This window comes from Microcebus murinus, chromosome 4 (genome assembly GCF_040939455.1).
Source record: "Microcebus murinus isolate Inina chromosome 4, M.murinus_Inina_mat1.0, whole genome shotgun sequence".
Classification (NCBI taxonomy): domain Eukaryota; kingdom Metazoa; phylum Chordata; class Mammalia; order Primates; family Cheirogaleidae; genus Microcebus; species Microcebus murinus.
The window spans coordinates 39,845,928-39,857,970 of record NC_134107.1 but is presented as its reverse complement, the minus strand read 5'-3'; the positions used below and the strand labels follow the sequence as shown (position 1 = coordinate 39,857,970).

The 12,043-nt window shown below is 35.4% G+C and overlaps 1 protein-coding gene and 1 long non-coding RNA gene across 2 annotated transcripts in view; one reads left to right on the top strand and one right to left on the bottom strand.

Moving 5' to 3' along the window:
* LOC105854917 (uncharacterized) overlaps positions 1 to 11,168 on the top strand; it is a 43,554-nt gene extending 32,386 nt beyond the window's left edge. Inside the window, exon 2 of the mRNA XM_076002085.1 lies at positions 6,005 to 11,168. Within this exon, the coding sequence (XP_075858200.1) occupies positions 6,315 to 8,180 (1,866 nt within the window). The 5' untranslated portion in view covers positions 6,005 to 6,314 and the 3' untranslated portion in view covers positions 8,181 to 11,168. The remainder of the gene's footprint in view (positions 1 to 6,004) is intronic.
* The window catches only part of LOC105854901 (uncharacterized), a 455,854-nt gene that overhangs the window by 172,110 nt on the left and 271,701 nt on the right, over positions 1 to 12,043 (bottom strand). The gene's annotated exons all lie outside the window — the stretch shown is intronic.

Sequence of the window (12,043 nt, the reverse complement as noted above, 5' to 3'; positions counted from 1 at the left end):
ATTCACTTATAGTGTTTACCTAAAAATATGAAGATGACAAGTAATGTAAATTCTAAACCAATTTATTTTATTTAAGCAAAAATAAAACATATCAAGCACATGTTCAAATTTAGAAATCCACTACATGTATTCATTTTTGCTGCTCCCATGTTTAAGCACTATTTCTCTTCCAATCAGTAGTCTTATATCCTGACAGAGAAAAAGTGCACATTATATCTAGATATTCATATATATTCTATTCATACATAAAATTCCAGAAATTTTCTATAAAATAGATTACAAGAAAGGACCTGAGGCAATAGGCATGTGCTATTCCTCATAATTATGTTTGTAGCATTTAGCACAGTGATTAACATATAATAGGAACTCAATAAATATGAGTAAATTAATAAATGAAAATATTAAAAGAAACTGGTGACAGATTTTCTGAATAGATATATTTTATGATATTTAAAAGAAGTAGAGGATAGCCTAGTTATTTCAATTTTATGTCCGTTTAGTATGATTTAAGCTATTATAGATTCCCTCATGCTTGAACACAACTTACATTTGCTTACATTTACATCTTAACAATTCTTCTCTTTATTAAGTTGTCCATAAAACTAGTCAATTTGATGAAATGGGACTTACCTTAGGTTTTATCATATTCTGATTTAGCTTAAGGACAATAATGTTTATATTTTTATATTTGTTTCAAACCTTCTAACTTAGACAATCAGAAGCAAGACAGCTGTACCCCTGTTGCCTACAAAACTGTGAAGATTCATTTTCTTTCAGCATTGAATGTCATATCAAATAAATAGGCTGGGAGTTTATCAGTGATAAAGACACTCTGTTTAATGCAATGAGGCAGTCTCTTAATTTGAGTACTTAGCATAGTGTCAGCTAAATCTTCTCAGCTGATTTAATTAGAAAAAGCTTAATGTTAATTATTTTACATCTAAATTTTTGGAGTCTCACAGATATATATATATATATATGTATATATATATATATATATATATATATATATATATAATCCTTTCATAAAATGAAAAATATTCCCAGTAATAAAAAGTTTTCATGGTTTCTAAGAGTGTGTAAATGTGTTAAACAACTAATGAATTATTCAACATTGTACATCCTGGGAAGATGTACAGATTTTAAAGAGCCTCCCTAATTTGATTTTCATACCACATTATTTTATTTTATTCCAAGTTGTTTTTATTGAGTAATGCTCATTAGAAAAGTTTATTAATCAATTTGCCATATCTTGTGAATAAGGAAAGCTAAATACTTACTCTCAGTAAGTCTCATGATTTTGGTGTAAAATTTCTTGTACAGATAAAAATTGTCTTAACCTAATCATTTTACTGCCCTATCTAAATGTAAATAAAATATAAGTGAAAATCTCTTCAGTTTGGTCGTGCTTTTACCCAGAAGCTATATGTCAAACAATTACATAGTGCTGAATTTTAAATATGTGTCAACACTCTAGGCTATTTTTGTATGCCTCATTCTTTGAGCTGCCTGGCTCAGACAAAGCCCAGTAAAGGAAACCACTGGGTATACAAAGCCTTGCTTCATATTTTTTTTCACAAGGACAGAAAATGCCTCCTATTCCTTTTATTGGAAAAGTGACATTGGGATGTATTTGGATGGTTCTAGATAATTAATACTAATGTAAAAGGGTTTTTATTTTATTTTAGTGTATTATGGGGATACAACTGTTAAGGTTATGTATATTGCCGATGCCCCCCTGCCCCCTCGAGTCAAAGCCTCAAGCGTGACCATCCCCCAAACATTGCACATCTCACTCATTGTGTTTGTATATACCCATCCCCTCCTCCCCCACCTGCCCGACACCTGATAAATGTTATTCCTATATGTCCACTGAGGTGTTGATCCGTTGATACCAATTTGCTGGTGAGTACATGTGGTGCTTGTTTTTCCATTCTCGAGATACTTCACTTAGTAGAATGGGTTCCAGCTCTCTCCAGGAAAATACAAGAGGTGCTATATCACCAGTGCTTTTTAATGCTGAATAGTACTCCATGGTATACATATACCACATTTTATTAATCCATTCATGAACTGATGGGCACTTGGGTTGTTTCTACAACTTTGCAATTGTGAATTGTGCTGCTATAAACATTCGAGTGCAGGTGTCTTTTTCATAAAATGATTTTTGATCTTTTGGGTAGATGCCCAGTAGTGGAATTGCTGGATCAAATGGTAGATCTACTTGTATTGCTTTAAGTTATCTCCATATTGCTTTCCGCAGAGGTTGAACTAGTTTGCAGTCCCACCAGCAGTGTAGGAGTGTTCCTATCTGTATTTGTGTTTTGAAACGTTGGACCACTTAGAAACTTTAGATTTCACTAAAGTGGTAAGGATGTACTAATAATATTAAGACCAATAAAAGAATATTAGTAATCCTTATTTGTCATTTTACACATGTATGTACTTCTCATTTAGTCCCCCCAAGAAGCAATTCTATGATGCTATGATGTAGGAATATTATTTTCTCCATTCCAGTGATGAAACACTGAGGTAGAGACAAGTGTCCAGCAGTTTAGCAAAGGAGTAAAAAGTTACCACCACTGCTGCCCTCTGTAAACCATGTTGAGAGTGCATTCTACTGAGCTGAAGCCATTATTTTATTTTATTTTTTCATTACTTTAATTTGGGGGAAATAAATTGTATGTTTCTCTAACACCTGTACAATAATTCATGTAATATTCATCAAGAATCTTGCTAATTTATGAAATGTTGGTTGCCTCCTGGACTCTAATTATAGTCTATTTGAGAGTTTTAAAAATACTTTTCTCAAATTTTTTCCAAGTATGATTGAGGCAGGCAGCCCACACAATTTTCAGTGGGATTCTTTTCTTAGTTTAATCCTGGGATTGTTTTCTATAAGAGGACAGAGTAGAGATACAGGATTACAAACAAATTAAAGCTATAGTTTACGAAGAAATATACCTGACATTTTATTATAAAAATTTAGCTTTAGATTTCTCAAGAATCAGAAATCCAGAACCAAAACTTTTTAAAAACATTTTTATCAGTTAGATTTTTTCTTTCATATAGATTTTAAAAACTGTTGACTTAATCTTAGAAATTTATTACATATTTTATAAATAATAAGAGCCCAAATGTTAGTTTACTCATGCCTTCTTCTAAAACTTCACAAATGCTATCCAAAAATAGTTTCATATTAAATTCAAGAACAATATACATAACAAAGTTCTAGAAAAAAAATGTATAATTTCTCATTTTCATAGCAGGTTGATAATTTGTGAGTTTTATGTTCTAATTTTGACTCTGTTGTTACAGTATGGTATATAAATTATCTTATATGTCCTTATCTTTTAAGTGTCAGTGAACTTACAAGATAGTAAAATAAGGACAATCTATTTCTTCAATCATGAGGGATTTGAAAAGGATTGCATAAAACCATCCAAATTCTTCCTATAGATTTATGGTCAATGGAGGATGAGGAGAAGAAAGCATTTGAGAAGGGTGACCATATGCAACCATTTTTCTGACTTGACCAAGAGGGCAAGGGCAATATGGTATGAAGAAGAGTACTGGGTGGACTTTCCTGGACTTCTTTGGCCAACTCTTGCTTTAGTCCATTCTTGATTACTGTCCTTTCTTTATAAATGACAGAAGAAAATTCAAACCCATCCCCTTAAAAGATACTCACTGTGTCTTGAGTATTTATTCTTATAGAGACAGGGCTATTACTATATTTTCTGAATTTAAAACAAACATGTAATCAAACAAGCTGTAATTTCTTAGTTAATTGTTAGGAAATGGTTTTCTCTTTTCTCTATTCTCCACTGTGACTATGGGCTCAGTTTCTTATATGCAGTGGTCTGGACCCACTTTAGAGAGTTTATGCTAAGAGAGATAGTACATCATATTGATGATGGCCCAGACTCTGGAACCAGATTTCTTTGTTTGAATCTTTATCTCTGTCTTTTATTCTAAAAATATAGTATGCGACTTAACCTCACTGCACTTCAGTTCCTCATTGTTCAGATGTGGAAAATAATATCTACCTAATTTTATAAACACACACAGAGTATATATTATATTTATAGAACATTTAGAATAGATTTCACATAGAATATACTATATGTTGGTGTGGCAAGTTTCTTTGTCCAGGATGTCTATGAATTTTTCTTAAATATCATTAAATTTTATTCCTTTGCTGATTTGAGTATGAAGCCCAATTTCATGCTCTCTTGGATCTGAGATCTGTTTCCTTACTCCAAGTTTTGACTCACAGAGTCCTAAACTAACAGATTTACACTGATATTACTTAGATGGAAACATCTTAGCCGACATGACTTCCTATACCTTAGGATTCAGTTCAAGAATTCAGATAAAACCTGACCTGGAAAGGGGTAAAACATATTATAACCTGCAAAACTTTCCTAAGCAACATAGATATCAACCTTGTAGGTGGTGAGAGAGGGGAGCCTTAGCAAGATATACACTACGAAATGTTTTCTTGAGATATTTTATTTTCTCTTTAATATTATTTAAAAAAAAACTACTTGTACTTCATGTTAGACACCTCCAGGCACTAAAATTCTGAATTTTATCTCTCAGACTTTGCATTTAAATTTATTCTCTCTTTCTCTGAATGTTTTGCTAGATTTTGTATATAATCTTTTAGCTTGACATTAATTACTTTCTCCTAAGAGTTAAATGCTGTTCAAAAATAAACTTGGCCCCTTGAACTTCCTAGTTTTACATTATATAAATGTAAAAATTTAGTGATCTTTATTTTGAATGTTTATAATCTCTGCTTTATTTTAATTTTGTCAAATGCTGAAAATATGCATTTTAATTTTTCATATTTACCCTACTGGATGATTCTAAAGTAGGCGTTTAGATGCTTCATTGTATTCAGCACTAGGAATGCCTAAAGCCTGCCCCTATATGGAACATAAAACATTCCTTTATTACTATTATTTAATCATGCCCTTCAGTGTGAAGAGTATTCTCACTCATATACTCCTCCTATGCATTCTAAACGCCGAAACATTGCAAGGGATATATTACCATGGATAGATAAGTGAAAAAACAGGGCACATATACAAGACTCTTTTTCTACTTAGAATGTCTATTCACTTGACTTTCATGCCTTGAAATACTATAGGAGAACAACAGTCAATGCTGTCCTTGAAAAAAACAATGTTTCAATCTGTACATTTAGTGAAGCTGTGTTCCAATGTATGTTCAAATAGCATCGGTTAGAATTTAAGGCTGAGGCTTACTTGTGAATCGATAGCCAGTGTCAGATCGAAATGAAATGTTATTGCTGCTAGTTTTTTGAGTTATCATTTTAAATCCCGCTGAATCAAACCAATAGGGACCATTTCTCTAACTTACTTTTTAAACAAATCTTACTTCTATACTTCATAATATGTTATATTTACCATTCTCTTTTCTATTTAAATGATATGTATCCTACTCCTTTTTAGTTGAGAAATAACAAATGAATAAACTCCTGTCCTTTTTGTGTTCCTCAGCCTCTGCTGATAGGGACTTTCTCAAGGGTTGGTGAAAAAGTCTTTCTAGATAGCATACTATATGTCAAATAAAAATGAGGAGAAAGCAGAGTCACTAAGGTGGCTTCTGTTTTTTGATTGTCACATGGACACATATTGTTACTTGGGTCTTTTTTCCTGTTCACAAAAGCAAATCAAAACTTTGACATTTTATTGTAGAATAATGTTGCTAAAATGAAAGATTAGATGGTTCTAAAGGCTTAATACCCCATTATTATGTATCAATTTATAAAGACTTTAAAAATACATAAGTAAATTACAACAACAATTAAAAACCAGGATATTCTATGGCTGAAGACAAAAACTATCCAATTAATGACAGCCATAGCAAGGAGAAAAGGAGGGAATTTGAAGCATAAAAGATAAAACTGCTAGTTCTTTTTTTTTTTTTTATGAACAATTCTAAATTTTTCCCTCATTTTTTTCCCTACCAGGAATTCTTTGGCTGCCAGATAAAAGGATAGAAAAGAGCTTTGTTCCAGTGGTAACAACAAGAACAGACAAAATAAAACAAAAATCATACTCTTCTATAAGGGTAGAGAAGAGCTGTGGATTCAAGGAAGTGAAATGAAATGACTTCCAGAGAGAAACAAGTCCTACAGAGAGAAGAGGATGGACAGCAAGAGACACTTCCATCTGGGGCCATTGCCAGGTTGGGATTCAGACTGCCATGCCAGGACTGAGGGCAGTGAGGGCTCAACCCCAGGGGTTACTCCTATGCTACTGATCAGAAGCTGAGGCTGGATGAGGATAAGACCTCACTTTTCTTCAAGAATACCACTGTGGGGTGGGGAGGTGGGCAGAAAAATGGCCTTGAGACTCCTGAGAGGCAGGAGAGAGGAGGCATCCTTATTATTTCATGATGTGGCTGTGCATTTCACCCAGGAAGAGTGGAAGCTATTGAGCCCTGCTCAGAGGACCCTGTATAGGGATGTGATGCTGGAAAACTACAGCAACCTGATCTCCTTGGGAATTCCATTTTCCAAACCCAAACTGGTCATTCTGCTGGAGCAGGGGGAAGAGCCCTGGACAGAGGAAAGAAAATGTCTGCCCAGCCCCTGTTCAGTAGATCCAAACCCCAAAATTCAAGCCTACTTCTCCTCCCCTCTGGTCTGCCACAGTCAGCAATGCCAACATGTGCTACATGCTCATCACCTTCAGGTCTGCCAAGGCTCGTCTGCAGAAACTCTCCAAATGGCAGATCTCTGCCCAGTAGGTCAGAAACGGCAGCAGCCAACACTCTCTTATCGAGGCTTCTGGAGAGACAGAGTGAAAGGTCAAGATAGAGGAGAGGGCTACAAATCCTCTTTTGGGAGAGTAAGCAAAATAATTACTTTAAGGAGCTTTTCCATCCCACCTGCAGGACCTCTAATAAGCTCTATGGAAGGCAGTACAGTGGTAAAAATAAAACTGAGCTCAGCTGAGAAGGCAAACCCTGTAGAAACAAAGAAAGTATTAAAGTGGGAAGAAATGCAAGGATTTGAAGTAATTAATTGTGGAAATTGTGGGTTAGGATTTAACCAGAAGTCAGTCTCCTTCACTCAGCAGAGGATTCCCTCAGCGGGAAAGCCTCATATTTGCAGTGAGTGTGGCCGAAGCTTTAGCTACAAATCAGCTCTCGTCACACACAAGAGATCACATACAGGGGAGAAGCCTTTTCTTTGCCCAGAGTGTGGGCAAGCTTTTAGCCAGAAATCGAACCTAGTCACACACAAGATGGCCCACTCTGGGGAGAAGCCCTTTGTCTGTGAGGAGTGTGGGCGAAGGTTTAGCCAGAAGTCAACCCTCATCAGACATCTCAGGACTCACTCAGGGGAGAAGCCCTTTGTGTGCAGGGAGTGTGGGCGAAGTTTTAAGGATAAGTCAAACCTTTTCACACACCAGAGGACTCACACATGGGAGAAGCCTTTTGTGTGCGGGGGCTGTGGGAAGCTCTTCAGAGATAAATCAACTCTCGGCAAACACCAGAGACTTCATTCAGGGGAGAATCCTCATTTGTGCAGTGAGTGTGGCCGGAGCTTTAGTCAGAAATCATACCTCGTTAAACACAAACGGACACACTCAGGAGAGAAGCCTTTTGTGTGCTTGGAGTGTGGGCGAGGTTTTCGTGATAAGTCAAACCTTACCACACACCAGAGGACCCACTCCGGAGAGAACCCGTATATGTGTGCCGAGTGCGGGCGGAGGTTTAGTGTTAAGTCAGCTCTCATGACACACCAGAGAACACACTCAGGAGAGAAGCCTTACGTGTGCACAGAATGTGGGCGATGCTTTAGCCATAAGTCAACTCTCATTGCGCATCAGAGGACCCACTCAGGTGAGAAGCCTTTTGTGTGCAAGGAATGTGGGCGAGGCTTTAGACAGAAGTCACACCTCATCTGTCATCAGAGAACACACTCGGGGGAGAAGGCTTATGTTTGCACATTGTGTGGGCAAGGCTTTAGCCAGAAAGCAAATCTAGCCAGGCACAAGATGGCTCACTCAAAGGAGAGGCCCTTTGTGTGCAGGGAGTGTGGACGCGGCTTTATTCAGAAGTCAGCCCTCAAAAAACATCAGGGGAGAAGCCTCATGTGTGCAGAGAGTGTGAGCGGGGATTTAGTGATAAGGTAACCCTCATCACACATCAGAGAGCACACCAAGGGGAGAAGATTTGTTTGCAATAAGCGTGGAGAAGGTATTATGCTGAAGTCACACTTTATTAGATGCCAGAGGAAACACTTGCTGCAGAGAAGCTTTACATACAGAGAGTAAAGGCAAGGCTTTAGCAATGTCACACATCATCACTCAAGAAAAGACAACTGTAGGAGGAATCTCATGTGTGCAGAATGGACTTCAGAGATAAGTTAACCCTTGCCAGAGAACAAAAAGAGATCTACACATATCGAGCAATGGTTCTCAACAGGAAGGAATTTTACCACCACCACCCCCACGTGAAATTTGGTGATGTCTAGAGACATTATTTTGTTGTCACAACTGGAGGCTTTTGCTGGAATCTAGTGGGTAGAGGCCAAGCATGATGCTGTATATGCACAGGATAGCTCCCCACAACAAAGAATTATCCGACCCTGCAAGATGTGAACCCTTAAGGGCAGTTTGGGCTTCCAGGATTCCCTCACTAGCTAAACATTTCTTAGACTGTGCTGAAGCTGAGAGCCTCTCTACCCAACCATGTTTCCTTCCCTTCCTCCTTCATGTCTAGGTCTGATGACTTTTGCTGCCTTCTCCGACTCCCTCACTACATTTTTCTCAAATATAACTTCTTTCACATCTTATCCTGTCTTCTTTCTCAGAAGACTCAAACTATTATACACAATTACAAAAGGAAAAGAGCTTTACGATGTTAGCAACAACGTTAGCTGTCGATATTGGAACAGACTCACACCTTTAAAAGGACATCATGATTTAAAAAAAATATTCCTGCCAGAAAATGTGTAATCTAAATCTTGTCATGAGGAATCATTAGACAAACATAAATTAAGAAATATTCTACAAAATAACTGCCCTGTACTCTTCAAAAATATAAAGGGTAAGAAAGACAAAGAAAAGCTGATTAACTGTTTTATTAATAGATTAAAGGAGACTATAGAAGCATGACCACCTAATACAATGCTTGATATAGAATTGGATCCTGGGCAGAAAAAATATATTTACCAATGACTATGGGATAGAGAGTAATGTTTAATAAATGTTAAATCATGTTAAATGCAGTGTGGTTATATAGTCACGTTCTTGCTCTAAAGAAATACACAGTTGAGCTCTCAGGGGTGAAGGAACACTTCAACTTATGAGTTGTTCATAAAAAAGTGGTTCTCTATGTGTTCATAGAAAAAATGTATATATAAATATGAACACATTTTCCAGAAAAGAGAGAAAGGAGAAGTACAAGATGGATGGGAGGTGGGGGAGAGAAAAATGAGACAAATATAAACTATTAGTAAATCCATTTAAAAGGTATATGAAAATGCCTTATAATATCTTTTGCAACTGTCCTCTGTGTTCAATATTACATGAAAATGACAACTTTAGCAAAAATAAAAAAAAATTAAAAAAAACAAAGAAAGCATAAAAGAAGTAAAAGAAAGGGAGATAGAAAGGAAGGAAGGAAGCTCCTGGGATGTTTGATTGGTTGGTGGTTGGAATAATCACAAGTAAACTTTGGCTGGAGCTGTTTAACAAAGCCTGGATTAACTCAATCCCTGAAGAAATCAGAAAGATTAGCCGATACCCTAATTTTCAGATAGAAGAAAGGGCTTGTGAAATATCAGTATATTAGTCTCTGTGAAATACCCATACATTAGTCTCTAACAGTTCTTTCATATGCAATGCTCTCAATATAATTAAAAATTATCAGATATGGAAAAAGGTAGGACAATACAATCTATAAACAAAAGAAAGTAATAGAAGTAGACCAACACGTCACCTAGTTAATGGAAGTAGCAGCAAAAGCTTTAAATAAGTTCTTATAACCATTTTAAAGAATTTGGAAGAAAATTGGTTGGAAATTTCAAAAGAATAATCAAAACCCCAAGAAAAGAATCAAATATGAATACTCATATTGAAATATGCAATATCTGGTTTTTTCCTCCAGGGTTGCACATACAATAAAATAAACTGTCATCTTTCCTCTATTTCTTTCTGAAATAACTTTCATGGAAATTCAAGCAAATGATTTAAATGAACTCAGAAACAGCATTAAAAGAAAGCCATTACTTTGAAAGTTATTCATTTTCTCGATCTTTAAACTGGGAAAAAGAGTGATTAAACCCTAATCCAGTAAACTATATTATGAAGTGACATAAAAGCTAATTTTTTTTCAACATTGTACCCTAAATAAAAATTATATAACTCATCTCAACTCTGCCACTTGCTTCTTAAGCTGATATACTTCAGTAATTCTTATTTAGAAATGTTTTTATTTCCAAATTTTGAATAGGATATTTGCTTTCTCTTGAAGCATTTGCCTAAGTAGTTTTCTTTTTCATAGATAAATTAATAAACACTTATCATCTTTTAGACCTAGCAAGAATTGTCCCTTCCTCCCTCCTTCTCTCTCCCTCACTCTTCTTCTCTTTCTCTCTCTCATTTTCTCCATATATTTTGATCATCCCTATCTCTCCAATTTGGTAAATATAATACCTTAGTTTTTGTGACTTCAATTTCATAGGAACAATAATTATTACAAATAAAAATTTCACTGTTTATTCAGTTTTATTAGTCAATATTCTCATATTAAATTAGATGGCAAAACTATGGGCTGGCCAGATATGATCTGCTTAGTATTGGGATTAAAATGGGTAAATATCTGGGAAATGATTAGTGTTTCCTATAGAAAACAATCCTGTAATAGATATAAGAACAAGATTTTGTACTTCTTTCCAGTGTTCTTTGGTATCAGAGCCATGAACTGATTCAGTTTTAGTTCTTTGTGCTAGTGTGAAACAAATAACATTTAGTAGTTCATGGTTATTGAAACTTAGCTATTTTTCCCCCTTAGGCAGGGAGTATGAACTTATATGATTTTCTTATAATATCCCAAGTAAAATTCTTTGAAACAGGGAATTTTACTTATCACTTCATACACACGTACACACACAAAACAGAGCCTATGATTTAAGATTCTTATCTTTAAAACTTTCCTTATAAAAGTTGATGCTAAATGATCAAACATATATAAGTACTTATTCTTATAAGCTTTATATTATAATTAAGTTAATGTCTGTCATTTTGAATTGATAAAATGTGAGAGAGCCACAAGTATGGCTAATTTATAATTGTCTACATGAGAAGTGAGTAATAAGTTTTTTCATAGTATTTCCTTTTCATGCTTTTCTCTCTGAAGTCTCTTCTACCAAGAGCAGAAAGAATCTCGATAGTAGACTTTCTGTTCAGGCTTTTTGTACTCAGAGAAAAATCTGCAAAACCTGTGTTGGGGGCAAGAAGATCGATCCTCTGTCAACCTCAAAATTCAAGTTGTGCTATACAACAGCTGGAAGGTCCCACAAAAATATTTAGAATGATTAAACCGAGCTGCCTTTCCAGGCCTAGAAAGTAAAAATTAATAAATTTGGATATTGTTGTATTCAATTACATCCTTCTTCCCTTGCCTCTGTAAGCCTAGGTAGCCAATTCTTTATTGCTGTTTCTATGCAGTTTCCTTGTCAGTTAAAGACAAATAAATCACCGTAGTAGTGAAGCTCAACCTTCAAAATTAAGTTAAAAGAGTCACAGAGACCATTTTGATTCAAATTCTGCCTTATACGTTTAACTTACTTTAAGAACTTGGACACCATTGGTATACATCAAAAAACTAATTTTCCCATCTGCAGAGTTATTATGATTAAATAATACTATATACACTAGGATTCTCATAAGTAGACATTTAAAAAATCCCCTTTCCCTCTGCTGTCCCCTATTTAACCGGTTCCCCTCATTAAATTAATAAGAAACCTAATAGGTCCAGAACAATTGCAGCT